Source organism: Rhinolophus hipposideros (genome assembly GCF_964194185.1).
Source record: "Rhinolophus hipposideros genome assembly, chromosome: 6".
NCBI lineage: Eukaryota > Metazoa > Chordata > Mammalia > Chiroptera > Rhinolophidae > Rhinolophus > Rhinolophus hipposideros.
Window position 1 is genome coordinate 42,578,374 of NC_138052.1, and position 22,844 is coordinate 42,601,217.

Here is a 22,844-nt window from a genome sequence, read left to right on the forward strand (position 1 = left end):
ATATTTTTAAAGTATGCCTAATTGTACAATTATTTGGTCATGGTATATTTTGTATTATGTTACAAGGTTCTTATATTGAATATATAATTTTAAAATACGATTCATTTTTATTCTTCCCAAATAAAATGTAACTGATTATCAGGATGTCTACTCTTCATATGAGTCACTTTTGTCAATGACAATTACTAACTTTGTGATTTATAAAATTAAGGACAGGTGATTAGGTTGCATGGAAAAGGTACATTTATGCTTATGCTCATATTTACTTGTTTCATAAGTATTTTCAGTATCTGTATGAAAAGTACCAATTTCAACATTGCTGTGAGCACAAAAAAATGTGAGAAATGGTCCCTGGCACTGGGACATGAGACTAATGTATTTCCTTCTTTCTTATTTCTCATTTTCTACGGAATATAGATGTATCCCAGTTATACAACAGAAACATTTTCCAAAAGAAAATATATCAATGTAAATATATTTTTTAAATTAAATCCCCTATAACAAACTTTAATTTATTGGCTTAGTAATCCAAATTTCTATTTCTCACATTTTTGGTGGTTATACTTATTTTACCATTGTCTAACTCTGAATTTCTCATCAAAATTTCAAAATTATTACCAATGAATGTCAGGCCTGGACAGCTAGAAACACTAGTGAATTTATTAGTTAATCCACCATTAAATATAACCGGTATCAATGCTACCCAAGTGTCAGTGAATGGTGAGGCCATTTTCCAAGAAGAGCCAGCAGAGTGAGAAGGTATATTTTGTACTATCCAGTCCTTCTCTACTCAAAACTGACAACAACATCTACACCCTGGAGAAACGATGATTTAGATAAGTAGGCAGGGTAGATAAAAAGGGAGGACAACACTCTGTCACAGTAGTATATGTCATGAAAAAGTGAATCAAGAGGAAAAGAATGGGGGAAATTAAATGTCTTTAGATCTTCTCAGTATTTCATCTCTGGGTGGTATTGACCATGGGGGAAATGAATTGGAGACATACATATTCAAATTAACCAACACCTATCACATCACATATATACAATGACACATATCTCTATCTATCCATATCTGTTTGTCTATCTATCTGTGACAGTGGGATGAGCCAAGTTTTATCCAAACAGGAATATGTTTGTTTTCTAAGAATCTTAACCTAGTTCCATGTTAACATAATAGATTGGAAAATTCATAAGCCACTTCCTGCATATGCCCTTAAAATACCATTATGCATTCATTGCATGGTCGTCTATTTGTGTAGTATCATTTCTCTAAAATTCAATCTGAAGTATATATTTTAACAGTATCTCAGTGTTCTGCTACGTGCTATGAGGAATTCAAACAAAGTATCAAATATAATTGCTATGCAATCCTGGCAACAATGAATTTTTAAAATAATAATTAGCTGGACTCTTAAATTCTGGTTCAAAAAGGATATATAATGAGAAAGAGAAGAAACTGTCTTGCTTTGGAGGAAATATTGGTAGATAACTTTACATAATTAGAGGGTTTAGACCTTAAAAATCAAACAGACAAGTTTCACCCAAGGTATAGCAACTTGACTATGAAGTAAAACAGACTTGAACTACAGAGTCACTACAAGGAAAAAAGAGACAGATCACAAGTAGATGCATAGAGTATAAATCTTTAAAATCTGAGTTAGATAACCTCTAACATTGAACAACAACAAAAGTGATACACATAGTAGTTAAGAGCACACTTTGGAGTAATATCACCTGAGTTCAAATCTTGGGTCTACCACATATTAATCGTGGTACTTCAGGTATCACATAATATCTTTGTGGCTCAATCATCTGTAAAATGGCACTAAAGATAATGCCCATAAATGAGTTAATATACAAGATTAAATAAGTTAATATACATAAAGGGTTAAGAATGGCCCCTGGCATATAGTAAGTGTTATATGCAAGTGTTGCCTATTAGTGTTTATAGAGCTCACCATTCTGTTGGTTTGGGCCCAACGACTTCAAGTTTCTCACACTGTCAACTACCCTCTCTTCATTGCTTGCATTATACACCGGCAAGTGTGGTCCTCTGCAAAATATATTGTATGTTATACATTGACACTGCTCAAACACACACACACACACACGGCAAGAAAACAGGCAATAATCTCCAAAGACAGATAGACTGAAATAATCATCTTCTTATGCCAAATACTAAAAATTGAATATCAAAGAAACCCACAACTGAGAGGATATGCTGCTATGAAACATTAGCTTTCATATGGTGGGTCCTATTATGAAGAAAAATGTAAAAATCTTGGTAAAATGAACACGTTTCTAAAAAGAGTGTCTTTTTAGACACTCTGTCTAAAAAGAGTTACTATTGATTATTTGTCTTTTAAAGAAAAAGGAAATAAATGAAACATTTTAGTTTTGCATCTGGCAAGGTCAACCTCTGCCAATTCAGGATATGGATTGACCTCACTGGGTTTTATTGATGATAGAAGAGTTTAATTTGAAGACAATCCCATAAAAATTATAGCAAAACTTTGATGGTTTATTTTGCATAGTCAATTTCATCGCTATTCATGGTGTGGCATTTATAACAACATAAGTGTACTGTACTATAACTTTCAATTCTTAGGATCAAGTGGAAAGCTCATTCTCTATGTCATAAAATTAACTGTAAAAATAGTAGAATATCACACTCTAATATACAGAACTGTTTTATATACTAGTCAGTGAAAATCCTTAAGGAGAATTTGGTGATATTAAATGAAAATGAAATGTTTCATTGAAGTTAAATAGATAATAAGCAAAATATACACAATATAAACGAACAAAAACTTTTATATTTGAGTCATACAAATGAACTACATGTTAATGGTTTATCGGACACAGGAATACCAGAACTGTTGAATTTGATTTTATTTAAAAACAATTAGGACCAGCCTGGTGGCTCAGGCGGTTGGAGCTCCGTGCTCCTAACTCCAAAGGCTGCCGGTTCGATTCCCACATGGGCCAGTGGGCTCTCAACCACAAGGTTGCCCCTTCGATTCCTCGAGTCCCGCAACGGATGGTGGGCAGTGCCCCCTGCAACTAAGACTGAACACGGCACCTTGAGCTGAGCTGCCGCTGAGCTCCTGGATGGCTCAGTTGGTTAGAGTACGTCCTCTCAACCACAAGGTTGCCGGTTCGACACCCGCAAGGGATGGTGGGCTGCTCCCCCTGCAACTAGAACAGCAACTGGACCTGGAGCTGAGCTGCATCCTCCACAACTAAGACTGAAAGGACAACTTGAAGCTGAATGGCACTCTCCACAACTAAGATTGAAAGGCCACCAACTTGACTTGGAAAAAAGTCCTGGAAGTACACACTGTTCCCCAATAAAGTCCTGTTTCCCTTCCCCAATTAAAAAAAAAAATCTTTAAAAAAATTACATGTAAATAGACACTTTAATAATAAACATTTTTATAATTATGGTAAAAGGGATGGAGTCTAAACTGAAGGGATGACTATATTTGTGTTAAAAATATCAGATCTATATTGCAGAAGATTAGTATTAATTAAACAAACCACCACCAACACTTCTAGCACACAGACTACTTACTGTCCATCTGTGTTTCTAGTTTCTTGTTTTTCTTCTTTAGAATTTTGTGAGGACTCTCCAGTATCATTGCCAAGGACTGAGTCAGGATCATTTTTCAGTGTATTTATTATATCAGTAGATCTAACAGAAAAATCTTGTGACTTCCCCGAAATATTTCCAGCTTCATCTTTAGTCACTTCACTCAGTTCTTCCTTTTCATCTATCTCTTCAAGACTATAATCAGAGCTTATTCCAGCTACAAAGAAATGAAGATATAATCCTAAATATTAGTTTGCTTTATTCATGCTATGCAATCCTGGCGAAAGGAATTTTACAAATAATATTTAGCTGGACTCTTAAATTCTGGTTCAAAAAGTATAGTGAAATACTTTTCTAATGGTAAATAATCAGGTTACGTATTATCAGATTATGTCAGACACATACAATTCTAAAATTAATATACTGTCACTCTAGGGTTTATTCATGGTAGAAAAAAGACGTTTAAACTCAAACTTCAAGTTACATATTTCATTTAATAATATGCCTTCAATTTAAATGATTTTTACATTTATGTAAGAGCTCTAAATGTAACTGAAAAGAATGATATATTTGTATTGTTTGTAAATGTAAAATGACTCAGCAGTTATCAGTACAATTGAGAATTATCTAAGCCCTTTTAAAAATATTTATGCTCACACCCTACCCCACACCTGTTAAATCAGAATCCCTGAAGGATGAGACCAAGAATTTTTAGGGCTCCTCAGGTGGTTCAAATATGCAACCAGGATTAAAAACCACTGATTTAGATTCTTAATGTAATTTTAAAAAATACAAATAGAATAAGTATTATACAATGAAAATTAGTTTTTATTCCCATCCAGTTTAAGTCTCAGAGACAACTTCTTTCTCCAGTTTTTTAATGTTATCAGAAAGTATAAGAATATATAAGCAGATATGCATACTCACATGTTTCGTTCTCTATTTTGTTGGTTTATTTAACATAAATGGAAGCATACTGTACTTGATGTTTTTCACCTAACATTTTTTTGCTCCACTTACTATACCAGAGAGATTGTCCCATATCAAGTTGTGTGCGTGCGTGTGTATGTGTGTTTTCAATAGCTATGGTGAACATTTCATTGTATAAAAAAATGGGTGTATTATTCCTTAGCACCAACAACAAATGTCCAACAGAGTAAAAGAGGAGCCATCCTAAGCAGCTAGTATCCATACTTGGGTGAAGTTTATTTAAACCAAAGAATGACGTTCTGGACTGTTGGTTATTTAAATTCAACACTTCTACTTACACAATAGCAGCTGAACTAAGTTTAATTTTTACCATATTGAACGGGGAAGAGGTGGTATGGCATTGGATTATAGTGATCAGCACATCTATAAAATTCAATAAAACTTTAACATATTTGAAGAATATTTAAAGTACTTAAAATATATTTAATTTTATCTTTAGACACTCAGAAAATTGTGGTATTTGTATGTTTTAATAAGAAACTATGGAGAATGTTAATGGCATTTTTATTGTAAATAAAAATAGATTATCCAACAGAAAATATATTTCAAAAATTGAATTTAAATAATTTTAAATATATATATTTAGGAAAGTCATTTTTTACTATAACATGTAAAATAATCATTATGATGCCAGTGTACAATGTTATGTATCTATGAGAGTACACTGATTGCACCTAAGTAGTAAGAGTATATTTAAATAATTTGAAAACTGTGTATTGAGAAAATGAATGGCCATTTTGATTTAAATGTATGTTTTATAAATGGATCCTCAGTATGTATTCAGCTCTTTTGGAAATTAGATTAACTAGGTAACATTTAGCAAATGATTGACTGCTATCCCTATTTCTTTCTTGCCCATAGCAAGTGTTTCAGAAATACACAACCTTTCTTTAAGTATGGCACCCTCACTGAGAAACTGGTCGCAATTAATACAAGTATGAAGAATGATTTACGTGTTTCAAAAATCTCCTCAAATTATGTTTCTAGGATTTTATAACTTAGTGGTTGCCAGCAGCATTTATAGGCTTGCTTAAATATTGTGTTGCCCCGAAAATAAGACCTAGCCGGACAATCAGCTCTAATGCGTCTTTTGAAGCAAAAATAAATGTAAGATCCATTATATTATATTATATTATATCATATTCATTATATTTATTATATCATATATGTTATATTATATTATACTGGGTCTTATATTAAAATAAGACGGTCTCATATTAATTTTTGCTCCAAAAGACGCATTAGAGTTGATTATCTGGCTAGGTCCTATTTTTGGGGAAACACAACATATATTTTTTACTAGCCTGAAAAGTACACCTATTATAAAGTGTCTTAGAAAAGGCTGTATTTCTTTTTTTCTTCTTCTTTTTTTAATTTTTTTTTAATTTATTAATTTCAGGTGTACAAGACAAGGTAATACTTAGACGTTCATCATTTATATCCCTCACACTGTGAACCCCCCGCCCCCCATCCACTATCCCTCCGACCTCAAGGCTGTATTTCTTTTAAAAAATTCGAATCATCCAAGAGAACTTTCACAGTTTGTTTTTAGAATAATAGTACAAATTTCCCTAGGCTCTGTTTTTTTTTTTTTTTAATGAACCCCAGGTATCAATTCCATCATGCAGCTGTAACGACTATATATTTGCAAATATTTTCTCCTATTTTGCGGGGTATATTTTCACTTTCTGTACTCTTTGAAACACAATTTTTTAAAATTAAATTTATTGGGTTGACAATGGTTAATAAAATTACATAGGATTCACGTGTACAATTCTATAATACATCATCTATACATCACATGGTGTGCTCACTACCCAATGAGCTACTAAGCATTGAAAATTATTAAATAAAGTTTGTTTTGCATGGGTTAACAGACCTATATGATGGCCACATTTTAGGACTACAATTAAAAAAAACTGGGGTGAGGGCTGTGAAAAATAATTTTTATAAATGTTATACCACAGCTATTATATTTCAGCTTCAAAAGTTGTAAAGAAAGAATATTCACTTTGAAAGTACACAGTGCTCAAATTCTTAGTAAAGTTTTAAAATTTAACGACTTTCAAAGTATAAATGTTAAAAATAGTACAAAAATCATTTATAAGTATAATTATTGAAATTTCTTTTACACTTACTTAGCTTTATATAATTTGAATATGTTTGTCTTTAGGTTTTCAGTCCCTCGAAGGATAGCAAAATTGAAACAAAAAGTAAAATTAAAAAATTCTTCAAAATTCACAAAATGTAATACCTATTAAGTAAAATTTAAATATTAAACTTTTAGAAGATATTCTTGTAAGTATGTAGCATTTTACTTGTATGTTTTTAAAGTTTAAAATTTCACTGAGACTTTTAGCTATCTTGTTTATTTTTCATGGAGATGATCAAATTGGCAAATTGACAAATACCTCTCTTTGATAAAATATAATTATATTAAATTAAATCTAGTCTGGTGACTACTGTTTTTATTCATTCATTCAAAAAATGTTCACTGTGTCAGACACTATTGTAGTTGCTGCTAGACAGTTATTTTTTCATTTTTAAAAATTGAAGTATCATTCACACTCAGTAAAATTCATCATTTTTGGAATAGATTTTGGAATGTCCAGTTTTGAGAGAGATATATAGTTGTATGACCATCAAGATATAAAACAATTCAATTCCATCAATCTCCAAAATCCCCCAAGCCCCTTGGTGATTAACCCCACCTCACCCCTAGCCCCAGCTTCTGGTAACCATTATACTTATAGTTTTGCCTTTGCACGAATGTATAGCAATGAAAACATACAGTATCTAGCCATTTAAGTCTGGCTTCCTTCATTTAACATAATGCATTTGAGATTCAGCCATGTTGTTGCATGTATTAGTTAGTCATTCTTTTTTATGGGTAGGCAGTAGTATTCCAATCAGTTTGTTTATCCATTTCTCAGTTTCGTACATTAGGTTGTTTCCCATTTTGGGCAATAATTAATAAAAATTCCATAATAATTCACATGGAAGTTTGTGTACACACATAGGTTATCATTTCTCTTGAGAAAATATCTAGGAGTGGAATTGCTGGGTCATATAGGAAATAAATGCTGAAATTTTATTTTTAAAAAATTGCCAAACTATTTTTTAAATTGGCCACACAATTCTGTATTCCTATAAGCAGTGCGTGATAGTATGCTAGTTCTAAATATCTGGTTTGAGGTGATAAGGACACATCCTGAGACACTGAATAATTGAGTAAAATATTTGTGATAAAATTCAAGAAATACCTAACTATAAAGTTTTACCATCTGGTAACAAAATAATTCCAATAATTTCAAAATAAAAAATCAAGAGCAATATTACAGAAAGTTAGCCACACCTAGGTAACAAAGGAGTTGTTCAAGAAAGAAAAAATATATATATTCATTTATATGTATATAGTTACACGTTGGAAATAATAAATTTCAAACATTTTGCCAAAAAAGCAGAAAGCCCAATAGGAGAGAATCTGACACCCTTCAGAGCCACTGATTTTATTCATCTTACACCTGAAGAAAGGCCCGTCACCTACATGTCAGAGATGCTATGGGCGTTCCAGGGCACTCGGAGAGAGAGGCTTCATCCACCTGTTTGGGCACAGTGCACTGTTCGTGACTGGGGAGCCCAGGGCCAAGGGAGCCTTCTGCCAAAGAAGTAAAATCTGTGGAAATGGCACTCGGACAACAGAGTTAAGGCAAGCAGAGACCAAGAAGCATTCCGGAAGAAATCAGATTTGTTAGCTCACAATTATCCATGCATTAAACAAGAAGTAAAAGGGGGGGGAAAGGAAAAGAAATAGATATCAAGCAAAGTTTGAAAAGTAGTCACATCTTTTTCTAATCCTTCAGAATCTTTGTATTTCACTTATATAGCTTGATACAATTTAATAAATTTCCTTTTTGGAACAAACGGTATCTTGATATCATTTTGGGTAGGAGTTAAGAAAAAATCATTACTAATTATCTAATGGTAACATTTTTAATTACAGAAGAAATGAGATTTCTTATATAAGATGTGTTAAAATCCCAAATTCTTAAGTATCACTTAAAGATTAAAGATTCAGGAGCATTTTAGTACTTCTGCTTTTTTCTTGTATTTGTGAATACGAATTGTAAATAAGATTATATGTAAGGTAAGATTATATGAAGCAATTTTCATACTTATCAAATTATCCCCATGCTAAAGTACTGGCATAGTAATATTCTAGTTTTGATTAGACTTATTAGCCTGTCATATTAATTTACAGCTAACTTCAAATTAAGTCTAAGGATTAAGAAATTTTATCATACTTATAATAGCTACTAAATAGCTATTATTAAAAATATTAGAAATCAGTATTAGATTGAATTACCCTATTTTTACTGGACTTTCATTTATTGGGAGAGAATCCAAAGTGAAACAATAGAAAATATTTCACAACAAATTTTTACCATTAGATCACTATGTATATTAAATTCACACCTAGCATAGTTGGATAAAGAACAGTGCTTTACAACTTCATGTAAGTTTTCTTCTGAACACACCAAAATGTGTCATAACTCTTAGGATAGAAATTAATAACTAACTGGTAACCTGATATTGCATTACAACAACAATAAAAAACACAGGAGACCTAGTAAGCAAAGTACTCAAGGTACCAGAACTAGAATTTTGAGTTCTGCCAGTTTCATACTCTAAACCCAGGGGGAAATTTTTTCATTTCATCATATAAAATTTGGGAAATGGAGTCAAAACATCTGTATCTCTTTCATATACAGGGCATTTTAACTAGATTAATTCCTCAACTGTCATGAAAGGTCTTTTTCAGTAACTACATACTGTGGAGTAAAGGCGTCATACCTGGACTGGATAGCCCCTCGGGAAAGTTTGCTTCTGAAACACTGTCTGCACGCACCGCGTGCACTGACTGCTGGGCTAGAAGACAGAAGCAACACAACTTATTACAAAGTCACATTCAAAATTAAACAATCCCTTAGTAACTTAACTTAGTTATTTTTTATGCAATTCACAAAGAGATAGCCCTAACCTTGTTAGAAGCCCTTTTAGTGTCCAGCTGTGATACAACTAAAATCTACTTAGATTCCCATTTCTACATGTAGTCAATCCTGGAATGGCAGGATCTTTCTGAAAAGATTCACAAATTATCACATGCTCATGTTAGGATAACGAAGCTGTATGATTTTTTTCATTTTATTTTGTCATGTTGCAGATTTTAAAATGGTGGTTAAGTGAGAATAATAAGGAATTAAGTATTATTAAAATGAATTAAAAGCCTAAGTTTGTCTTATTATTAATAAAAAGACATGATTTAGATCCTATATCATTTTTACTATCTACATTAAAAAACAATGCAAATGTGAGGCTAATGAGAAAAGGAACATTACCAGTCATATAACTATTTTCATCACTTTGAGGCAGGGATGTCTTGGAGGGTGGGGAAGGTGCCTTTCGCTTTGTCCTTTTCAAAGACGAATTCCCAATGGATGAGCTACTGAGCTTCAAAGAGGCTGTCCTCACTATGCCTGCTCCACAGGGACTCTATGGAGAACAAAATGACCAAACAAAATCTCTATTTGGAAATTAAAAGCAACCTTGAGACAGACACTGACCTTTACGCAAACACATCATATGGCAATACGGAACGTAAGAGTCACACATTCAAAAACCATTTATGGTGCATTTACCGTGTGCCAAGAGCTGAGTTATGAGATGGATATGTAAAGAAATACAAAACACGGTCCTTCTCAAGAAACGTAGGCCAGGATGGGAGGCTGACATGCAAACCAATAATTATAATGTAGAGGGGTTCTAAGCAATACAGTTACAAAACCAACTTTCGAAGAAAAATCTGGATAAAATATTAGACATAAAGATATTTTAAAAAGGGAAGAATATTTGTATATTAAGAGGTGGCTTGATTAGTCTTTCTCTTTTTAGCATTAATGTATTTCAAAAAAGTATGTCTATTCTAATGGTCATTTGAGGCCCCTAACTCTACACAGCTAAGGCTCACATTGACATGGCATGTGGCTGTCAGCAGACTCCCACAATAATCCTGCCTCATCGGGCTGGCCAGTGCCTCCTGGCCCACGGCTGTGTCACCTTGATCTTTCCCTTTATACCAAAGCTGCTTAAAAGAGTTACTCATAGTTTTCGTCTCCAATTTCTCATCTCCCACTTGAACCCTTCCAATCAGACTTAACCCAAACTTTGGTCCATTAGAACTATTTGTGTCAAACTCATCAATGACCTCCACAACTAAATCAGTGGTTATTTCTTAGAACTCATTTATTTGATCTATTTGCAGCACTGAACAGAGTTGACCACTCTTAGAATGCTTTTTATTTTTTTTCACTTCCAGGATATCACTTTCCTCACTCTGTATAGATCTGAAATGTTTTCTTTGTTGGTTGCTTTTCATCTCAGTCCTTGGATAGGGATATTCTCTTTAGTATCTATGCCCACTCTCTTGGTAATCTCTTCTATTGACTTGGTTTTATGGATTAGTTATATGCTGATGAATTCCAAACTTATGCCTCCACCCGGGGCCTCTATTTGATCTCCAGTTAACGTCTAAGGCTATTTCAGACTTGGCAGGTCTAGAACTGCTATCCTGATAACCTCTCCTTTCCCTTCTCCCATCAGAAATAATCCTGCTCTCACAATCTTCCCAGTTTCAATAAAGAGCAAGTCATTCTTCCCCTTGGTCAGGCCAGTAGCTCTGTAGTCGCCCTCATCGCCTCTCTCTCACACTAAGTCCATCCTGTTGGCTCATGCAGCTCGACTGCTACCACAGAGTATGAATTCATCGGGAACTTTCCAACTGGACTCGGCTGCCACATGACTTCCCTACAGTCCTTTCTCAACATAGCAGCAAACGGATCCTGTTAAAATGTAACTTAGATTAGGTCCCTGTGTTCAAAACCTGCTAATGGTTTCCCAATTGGCAGAGGACAAAGTCCTTGCATGACTTCTAAGGCCATTGATGACCTAGCCCCTAGATCTCACACCAGCTCCTTCTCCTAGTATGGAGCGGCTCACCCCACTCCAGCCACACTAGCCTTCATGGAGCTCTTCAAATATGCCAGGAGTGTTGCCATCTCAGGATGGTTGCACGCACTGTTGTCTGTGCCTGGAATGCTATTCTAATAACTTAATATCAGGTCATTTCTCAAATGCTACTTTTTCAATGAGTTCTTCCTTGACCCCCAACACTCCCAGTCCTTCTTCCCAGCTTGATCTTTATGATCAGCATTTAACAGCTAACATACCCTATAGCTGGCTTCTTTACTTTATTTATTGTCTGCTTCCACCAGCATTGACTATAAAAGCAGGAATTTTTCTCCTAACAGCTCACTGCTGTTATCTCCAGAACAATGTGTGGCTCATAGAAGTTTCTCAACAAATATTTGTTGAATGCATGAAAGAATGAAATACTGCCTTCTTCATTTGTAAATAAAAGGACTTGATAAACCTGGACTAGGAGAGTACCTAAAGCTTGAGTCATTGTCCAATATTTACCAGACAATGCAAATACACCTAAGAGAAGTGAACTAGTTCATCGTTCCATCTTTCTGCCTTGCTACACACTAAGAAAAATAGAGCAAAGCAAATTTGACTATTTTGTAATTTTATAACATTTCTTCCAGAGAAGAAAGGAAGCCTGGCCCCCAAAGAAAAAAATGTGAGTTAGTCGTCATCATTACCACTGTGTTAGGTATAAAGAGGAAAGCAGGCCATCACACAGGAAAAGCAGCACAGTGAGGTCCAAGGTGGTAGGCACTGCATGCACACAGCTCTCAATAAGGATAACTCCTCTTAACAAGGATGGGACAGGGTGGCTGCCCTTAACAAGGATGGGACAGGTGGCTGCCCTTACAGCAGTCCCACCATTAAACTTCTGCCACACCAACTGGTAAATAACTGCAGCCACCAACCTCCTCCATCCTCATTACTCTCGTCCGTCCTCCAGAACTCTTCAGATCTCTCCATAATTCAGCAAGAAAAGAATTAAGCTGCCACCCAAACCCACATTTTGATTCAGAATCACTAAAGCCAATTCTGATGAAATGTAAGGGTCACTCCTACCTCTCCATGGGCAATTGGGTGGATCCTTCGTTGTTATCTGGACTTTCGAAATAATTAGGAGAAGGGCCCTTGGTTATAAATTAGCTAAGAAATGTAGTGATAGATGGACACTATACAAATGTCATCTTGCGTAGAATATGAAGTTTAAAGAAAAACCTTCCTGAGATATCTCTGCGTTCTAAAACTTTCACTTCTATTTTTAAAAGTAACAAATTTAGCAATCATTAGAGAGATGACCAAATATTCTCCCAAAACAATGTGGCACTTTGCTTTTTAAAATGTTGCTGTAAACACTGAAGACAGTAAGTGTCATTTTCTTTCTCGATGAATTTACTTCTGTAAAGCCCTACTGAAGCGTGCCTCATTCCTATCACAGAATTAGTTCATCAGTAAGAACACAGTAGGTGATGAATAAGTAATTGCTCAATGTATGAAGTAATGGCAGCATTCGATTGTCCTCCTAGTTCCATGATGAAAACTTGTTTCCCATGTTTTAACTGATTGCTTTCATGAGGTCTATGATTAAAACCTGCTTTCCCCTTTAAGTCAGATTCCCAATCACTGTAATTTATTGGTCTTTTCTATTATCGGATAAAAGCAGTCACACATGAATTTCTCAGACAATACTATCCGTTTAGGAATTAGAGCTCTTAAAGTTTGGTTATAATATAATAAAACGGACAGCATAGAAATAAAAAAGGGAGACATTTATATACAAAGACTCACAAATTTATATGAACCTATCCATAACTCAAATACAGAATAAAAACAGACTCATATTTCATGTATCACCCTAGAGGTCTTAAAATAAACTAGCTTTTTTGCAGGACATTTATATTTCTACGGATAAAGCATTTAAAATTTGTCAAAAAACAGATTTCTGTTTCACTAGACTAAAAAATAATTCAATAACATTTATGAAGACAGTTGATGAAATAACACGTTAGAAGGGAAAAGCCATGAATATTTTGGTGTAGCACATGTTTTGTTGACTTTATTCTGTACCCCGTACCACGTTGTGTGGGTGTATCATGAAAATAAATGGACATATATTTCTATAGCTGCAAATGGATCAAGACTAAGAACAAAAACATTCGGGGAAGAGAGCGTGGCTGTCACCGAATGACACCAGGTAGACTATGTGACCTGTCAAAGTAGATTCCATGCTGTGATTAATGGTTAAAACTTACTAAGCTTATGACAAACATGTAAATTTAATAACTGATGTAAGATGGGCCAAAAGCAGGAGTTGTCAAGGAATAAGAAAGGTGACTTTAGATAATTACCAACAGGTTAATTATTGACAGGAGTATCAGTTTTGTCCTCAGGAGTGATATTAGTGTTATGTTCAAGAAAAGAGCTTACTGTATATTTCTTATTGTCCCTTAAGGCAGAAAGGCAAGCGCTGTTTTGTGTTTGTTTAAAGACACTGTTGGAAAAGAATTTCAGCTAAGCAGCAGCCAAGGAAAGTTAAGGTAATAAAAATCAATCTTGGAGTTATTTTGTGTTAACTAAAAACATCACTATTAAGACCAAAATGGAAGAACCTCTTGGCCCTGAGAAATGGATGTTCTACATCTGCTGAAAACATCCCTGTTTTGGGTAGAAGCCTGCAGAAAACCAAATGGCATTGAAGTCTGAAGACCTAGATAGTTCTAAATTGATTATAGCCAAGAAAACTTGTGTGTACTGAGGGAGATGAGTAGAATATACTTACCTAACATACAATATGGAACAGGCTCCTAACCCAAGAATAACTTCTAGTAAGCAGACTTACTAAACGACCACAGTTATTATATTTCAGTAAACACCTCATGAGTTCCCCGATCAAAGTTAAAGAAGAGAAAAGGCAAGGGAAGACCACCAAGGCCTAACCAGCACCATTCTTAAACCCTATTTTTTCCTGTGTACTTCAGGAGCATGCTCCTAATAGTCTCCCAAGAGTTCTACTCTTGCATTAGTCGGGGTTGAGCTACCCAGTATTTTGGAGCGTGAGTTTGTCAAACTGAAGAGAGGCTACCAGAGGGTTTGCAAGTTGGAAGGCAGCCCAGTGTAATGGTTACCAAACAAAAGAGCTTTGGAGACAATGCCAGGGCTTGAACCAGGGAGCACAACATTTATGGTCTCTGCAACCTTCAGCCTCCTCCTCTATGAAGTGGGAAAAGTAAGAGTACCTACGCCAAAGGGATTGGGAGGCTTAGGTGAAATGATGTGTGGAAACTTAGCACCAGTCCTGGCACACGGAACACGCTCTGTCAGCTAATTATTAAACATCAGCTAATATTATTGCACATAATTTGCCTAAAGTATGTGAAAGAGATCTGTCAATAAAATAAGCAAGTGATAGTGGTACTGCAGAGTTAAGAGTAAAAAATATGGATGAAAGGAGGTGTTCGTTCCAAAACTGTGCATTTTCTTTAGTGATGGTAGTGGTGGCAGTCCTGTTAGAGCCAGTCTCAGTTACCATGAGTGCACCGCACTAGCACTGTGTGTAACCCCGTGTGGGGAAGAACTCAACCCGTAAGTCACCTCAGGCAGCTTCACCACACCTCACAGAAATATAATCAAACCTAAATATTTACCATCAGCTTCTTAAATCTTATGATGGACACATGGATGTGTATTATGGTATATATACATTTGAAATGTTTCTAAATTTAATGTGAACTCAAATGAAAGAAATGCTTGGAAATGTCTTTAGCAACAAGAAATATATAGTAAGCTCTTTCCGTGAACACGAACACTAATATCACTCATGAGAACAAAACTGATACTCCTGTCATTAATCAATCTGTTTGCTAATTATCTAAAGTGCCCTTTCTTATTCCTTGAAAACCCCTGTCTTTGGGATACATTTCCTTTGGTCGAATTACAACTGAAATTTTTAAAAAGGAGTTGAGATGATTTTTAAGTCCAAAGAGTTTACAAAACAAGAAAACAGAGAGTTTACTACTTACTAGGGGAAAAACACGTTGGTTAATAATTAGAGATATTCAATTATTTACTTTAGTTAGAGTCACTAAGTGTATTTGCCATTAGCAAAAACTGCACCTCTAACAGGAATGCATATCACTGAATTTTATGGTCTGTGAAAAGGAAAATACTGCACAGAGAAAAAAAATACAGTAATGAAAGTGTCAAGGTCAAGTTAAAAACCATGCCAGAAAGCTAATCCCTGAGAATTCACACCCAGATCAGAATTCACTGGCTCAAAATGAAACTAAATTTAGCTGAAGAAAATAGAATTGTATGGCATTCAATAGATTTACTGAGTACTAGCTCTGTACTAGTTATTAGATCATTTATTAATCATAAATTATAAGCTGTAGACCATTGAAATAATTATACTCCAGATATAAGAGTTAAATGAAAGAATACGAACAGAAAAAATAAGAAACAAATTGAATAAAGAGATGGAAATGCAGTGGTCCAACTTCAATGACATTGTTAAATGTTTCTATTACAAGATTTTATGGTTTTATTTCTGTTTATAATATGATTTTCACATGTGGGGAGGGTTAAGGTTAAAAGAAAGAAACTAGGCAGTCCCTTAAAATTGTCTTACAACTCAAATATTTTTCTTCTTCTTAAGGAACAAACTCGTATTATCCTTCAACCTGGACTTTCTCAATAAATGCTGTGAAATATTATAAAGTATCTTATAATTGACATTAGCTTTATGCTAATTTACTCTGAATTATATCCCAATGACTGAACGTTCATAGAACTGAAGGTCACAATTTAACTCTTTAAACTCTTGATGGAAGAATTCTTTCCAAAATAATTGTACAACTTAAGACAACAAAATCAATCTTCTTAAACTTCAAAACATATAATTGTAATATAAAAAATGAAATATAGAAGTATGAGGTATTGTTTTAAATTTGCAAAATAGGCAAAGCTGTGAAGGAAAAGTTTTTGTTATCACAATAAAATCAGTTTTATTAATTTGATCATAAAATTAGCACAATGTCCTATGAGATGTAAACAATGCATACCTTGATGAGGAAAAATAAATCACTGTAAACCCCAACAAATATGGGTTACCTCACAGACATTTTGGTGTCCAACCTTAAACATTATCTTTTATATTTGTTTATACACACACATGCATGCATGCATGCTTATTTTAGCCCACATGAGATGAAAACATGTGTGCCGGTTTCTTTCTTTGTTTATGATGGTTTTTTAAATAAAATGTTATATTTTTGTGGGGCCCTGAATCTGCTTAATTTTGCTACCCTGAATCTCCTTGTTCTATACCCATTTCCCCTCTGGTTAGTACTTCCTTCCAGTTCCCCCAAAACTAGAATTTATGTATTCTACTTTCTTATCCTCTATATAAACATGTTTTAAAATCTTTCTTTGATAGCACTGAAAATCTTAGCCTGTGTAGGTCAACTTAGACTAAGAAAAACCGTATCACATTAAAGGGAAGGGATGTAAGAAATAGGGGTGACATTTTAGGTACCAGATGACTATAATTATGGAAAGGAGAAATGGGCCTAGAGCTCTTAAATCCACACTATGTAAGCAGTCACCTGGTATGTCAATTTTAAGGGTATTCCTATCAATCTGCTAAAATAAATTCTATGAGAGGCAGCAATGCGATTAGAGCTGGATTTACTTACAGGGAACTTATAGCACCACCACTTGTAACTTGGGCCTTATGGGGTTACTAACTAAAATTAAATTCCTGCAGAGTATTCTGAGTTACCGAGCTTACCACTAGATTTCTCTCAAAATCACCTAGTTTTAATGTCATCATTGAGAAGATCTTTCTCAAACTTTGTATCTTCTACCTATTTTCAGTGATGCTCAAAGCACTTGTGTTGATTTTTGTGATACATTCAGGAGTTGAAGGAGAAGACTGTCAAAGTTTTATTTTGCTACTGTACTTTCGGGTTTAAAAATTCTCAGGAAAATAATAACAGGAATACCTGGTCAATACTGACCAAACTAAAGGTCTACACAACAAAGTACTACACAATAAAGTACTTTCATTTGTTAAAGGTCAATTTTAAATGGCAACAAAAGAATAAAATAATTTTATAATACTAGCATTGAAAGAGACTTTTGGAAATTTAGTTACAAAATCTTATTCTACAGAGAAGCAACCCAAGTCGTAAAGAAATTCAATGGCTTGTTCCAGGTAGAAGGCAAAGAAGACAATGAGAAAAATGACAACAATGAAGAAGAATTTAATAGACCTATTAGTAGACTCCTCTAACACTATCTCTCAAGCCAGTTTAGGGCTTCTTCTGCTACAATGTAATTCGTTTCCATCCTTTTCCATTCATATCAGAAAAAAACAATACACAAATTTTAGAACCTGTGTTATATCCTAGTGAGGTTTCTACATTTCTCTTCCCGAGGCCATCTGTGCTTTCATTTCATCAACCCTACAATACTCTGAGATAGTATATAACCAAGTCTTATTAGTGGCAGCCCCTTACTTATAACATTTTTTAAATGCCCAAAGATGAGGGCCTACCTCCGTAGTACATCTTGGATAAAGAAAGACAAGATGAACCAGGAGAAATCAGAGCTCAGGATCAAGTTCAAAGGTCAGAAGATGGTGGCAACTGTGTGGCTCTCTCTGGTCCTAGTGATCAAGACAAAAAGGTGGCTCGCGGCAGGGGAGGAACATCTACACATCTACAGGTTAACTGAGCTTAGCACCTCTACCAGAGTAAAGTAGCAACTAAGGGAACAAACTGGGACCAACTCAGTTCACCCCAGAAAGTGAGTCAAGGCTGTATGGCAGGCATTATCCCAGTGACCCCACAGTTTTTATCACCGTGACTCCAGAAACAGGCCTGCTTTTCTCTGCCCTGACCTCTGTTAATACACACTAGTGACCAGAGAAAAGGCATGTCTCCCCCATGAGATTCCAAATGTCAGTCGTAGAAAGAATAAACTTTATACTATGAAAACTTGTAAAGAAAAACTAACACTGATTGTTTTCAATGACATTGTGTTAACTCGGTATGCACTTGAGAGGCACAACTTTTGTATACTAGTAAAAGGAAGAGAAACCCACACTAATTCCATAAATAACCTACTGTTCTTTGAATAGTACTGTTCTTTAACGTTTAACAACTTTATAATGAACATAGTTCTTTACATTCTTGTCAGAGGTAAAGGTGGCAGAAACTGAAAAAGTAATGGTTCAAGCAAATTTTTGAGTAATGTGCTTAGAACCTTGTCTGGAACATTAGTGAGTGATACATAAGCATAAGTCATTACTTTTACTATTGTGATTATGACCCTTCGAAAACATGATGAAATCCACAATGACAAAGTATATCTGATATCTGGGAAAATCTTAAAAGAGGAAACAGATTAAATATTATACTGTGCTGGTGCATTTCTCTACTGAATGAAACAAGTCATATTTTTGGAAGTATAGACAGCTGTATCTCGTATATCAAACTGAAAATGCTATGGCAACCACTGTTCCTAGGCAATTGTAGAATTATATGTGTGGTCCACTTTCTATATAATAAATATAAGTGGGAAGTGGAGGGGAAAATCAAATCTTATGTGATAATCTGGAGAAAAAACTAAAAGATATATTTCTTAAAGATTACGAATACATGCTCTATTACAACCACCTTAATGACGCTGCATAAAACTAGATTAAAATTCATTAAGGGAAACTAAGACCAAATATATACCTGCACATTTCAAAAACATATGACCATTATCATCTAATTTTCTGTGACCTATGAGAAATATTAAAAGATATAATTGGGTAAAAGATGAACCATGTCAAGTATTTTTTAAAACAAATCAGTGTTCAAAAAAGTAATACTCTAAGTATTAAATTTCACTTGCATAATACTGGATGGCAAAGTATTTCAATTTCTCAATATTTGAGTGTTTGTCTAGAACAAAATGCAAAATGAGATCAAATAAAAAGCCCAATCAAAAGAATCCCTTACTGTGTTTTCAGCCAAAAGCCAAGTACCCTGAAAAAAATGAGGCAGCATGCTAGTAGCCAGGGAAAGGCTGCTTGCTGTTATTTATACACATAACTCCAAGCGGCAAAGCTACACCAAGTGTGCAGAAATGAAGAATTCGCCCAAAGGTTCTGTGAATTCTGTTTTTTTTTAATTGGGGAATATTGGGGTACAGTGTGTTTTTTCAGGACCCAACAGCTCCATGTCAAGTCATTGTTTTCAATCTGGTTGTGGAGGGCTCAGCTCACTAGCCCATGTAGGGATGGAATCGGTGTCATTGGTGTTATGAGCACTGCACTCTAACCACTGAGCAAACTGGCCTCCCCGAATTCTATGTTTAAGATTACCCACAACTTCTGTCCAACTCCCTTTCTCTTCTTCAAATGTAAATAGGCTTAAAAGGCTAATGTGTCAATAACACCAGGACATCCTTTGGCCACGAACTGTATTTATTAAGTGTGCTTGTCACAGATATTTGGTTGGCAGATATTGTACGGAAACTGGATTTCTGCACTTAGTTTGAATCCTAGGAATCTAAGTCATTTTCAATTTAAGTCAACGTCATTGTGTTTCTGACTTTTGTCACGTGAAATTAATGACAATCGTATGTAAATAACTATATACATTGCATACAATAATACATGTGATATGATTCCTGTAAATAACAGCATGAGCCAGCTTTGACATATGTTGTGACACAAATGGCATTTCAAATCTTTAGGCAGAATCATATTCACAAAATGCTCAAAAAGTACCAAGAAAACTGCCAGAAATTTCTAATTAGGTAGTTTTCTTTTCCAAATGAACATTTCTATAGAAGACAGTATATAACCACCTTTATAAGGAAAATGGCACAGGCTTGAAATCATTTCACAGAGAAATTTAGAGACATGAAAAGAACACTGTAGCAGTGACAGTAAACTATGTAATCTTTAAAATATATTTTTCAGGTGGATAAAATAATTTTACATGCAGAAATGTTTCAAAAAAAGGTGAGCATAAATTATTTTACTAACTTGAATCTTCACTGAATCCTCTTTGAAAACTGCAAAACTGGTTGCCAAATTTAGCTCAGAAAATCAACAGCCTTTCATGTGAACACTTTCAGTTTATTTATTTTCAGTTTAAGCTCCAAAATCACTATCCAGATACACTAATTCGCCAGTATTGAGAAATGCCTTAAAAGAATGAAGCAAATTTTTATAGACAGCCAAAAAATATAAAATAGATGTGGTGGACTGAAATTTTTCCAAACCACAGATAGACTCACTTATCTGTAAGCCTGTCTAAAACAAACATAATGCCAACGACTACTTAAAAGAACACTAAAATGAAATAAAAGCTCAAAATGAATAAAACTGTGCTAATTACAGATCACTTTGTCATTTATCACTGTTATTTATCTCTCTAGCTCCATTATTTTTGGCACATCACCCACAAGAGATAAGCATTTTCTATTTCTAATATAACGTAACTATTTCTAATATTTTCTTTCTGCTTTTTTTAAAGGATGCTTTGGGGGAAAAAATTAGAAAAATCGTAACACTGTAGTTCTGTTAAACAGCGCACCCTTGTGGTTTACTTTATCTCCTAAACAAAAGTGACAGGATAAGAAACTATCCATTATTCTTCATGGACTTGGAAATTATTTTGTCTTTTTTTTTTCCCCCAGTTATTTCTTTCCCAGACTGCTATTACTTTCAATCACTTAAAATAGTGCTTTTTAAAATTTATAAATTAAAAACTAAATTGTTCGAACAGACATAAAAATGTCTATAGTGATAATGACTACCTTTGATTTTTTTTAATTTTTAGTTTATTAATAAGGTTGACTATTGTAATTATTTGTTGGCTGATTATATAACTTCTTTTTTTATTAGTTTCAGGTGTACAAAACAATGTAACAGTTAGATATTTACACCCCTCACAAAGTGATCACCCCCTTCCCCAATCTACACCCCCTCTGACATCGTACATAGCTGTCACAATTCCACTGACTCTTATCCCCTATGCTGTACTCCTCTGATTTTAAATTTAAAACAAGAAAGCAGTAAAATAAGTAAAATTCACCCATAAACTTACAGTTCTGCCAAATGTCCTGAATATTTGCATCTGCCTATATAAACAATTTCAATTCAGGGGACAATTTACATACATTAGGTAATGTACAATACATTTTAGTTGTTGGTCCTTAAGCTTTTAATATAACCTGCCAAAATTCTGGCTTTTCTGTAAAAGCTTAAAAAAATATTTCCGAGAATTACCTGGACCGATTACCATAAAATAAATGTAAGCAATGTTTAAGTTATCCAAGTACTTCTGAAAACTTATCACTTATACACATGAAATACTAAAATTTAGTGATATTCTGTGTGATAGAATTTCTCATTGTATATACACTACCCGGCTGTGTGAAAGCTATAATTAAAATTTATTTAGCAATTCAATTGAACACATACATAGAATATATTACAGAATTTTGCTGGGGAACACAATTCCTGACCTCTGGTTGGGTAAAGGGAAAGGGGACAAAATTAACAAAGTTAGAAGCTTTAAACAATAATATAACCCTGACGTTTATCTTTACAAGATGGGGTACTTACCCCATGTCATGTCATATACGTCAATAAAACATTATGCAGCCTTTAACAAGGTGAAGCCCTTTATATACTGATAAGGATATCCAAAATACATCATTCATGTACCGAAAAGTGAGTTATAATATAGTGTATGTAGCATATGACCATCTAATGAAAAAAACTATGTTGCATGAATACTGGCTTGAATATACGCATAGTATCTGGAAGGATACTCAAGAAACTGTTAGTAGTGGTTGCCTCTAGGCAAAATAATTTGGCTGGGGGCAGGGTAGGGAAAGGGAATTTTCACTGTATTCTCCCTTTTATCTTTAGAAATATGTATCATATGAATATAATACCTCTATGTATCCCTAAATTAAAATTTTAAAAAGGCACGAGAGACAAATTCAGAGAAAGTAAGATCACTCTATACTGAATCTTTAGAAAATTCTCCATGAAGCAGGTAAAGAAAGAAAAAAGAAGAGGTATAATTTAAATGGCTTAGTAGGAATGAAGATAGAGCTGCGGGTTACTCTGTTCAGAAACGATAGGAAAGAGGATTTTGCATGAGCAACAAGTCAAATCTTCTTGTTAAAGTTAACAGCATACTGA

At 34.4% G+C, this 22,844-nt stretch overlaps 1 protein-coding gene across 1 annotated transcript in view; it reads right to left on the reverse strand.

Annotated features, from left to right (window-relative positions):
- The window catches only part of COBLL1 (cordon-bleu WH2 repeat protein like 1), a gene marked incomplete at its 5' end in the record, with an annotated part of 152,700 nt that overhangs the window by 13,210 nt on the left and 116,646 nt on the right, over nt 1-22,844 (reverse strand). The window contains 5 exon segments of the mRNA XM_081050687.1: nt 1,962-2,056; nt 3,578-3,812; nt 8,133-8,240; nt 9,440-9,514; nt 9,985-10,138. Of these exon segments, the coding sequence (XP_080906813.1) occupies nt 1,962-2,056; nt 3,578-3,812; nt 8,133-8,240; nt 9,440-9,514; nt 9,985-10,138 (667 nt within the window).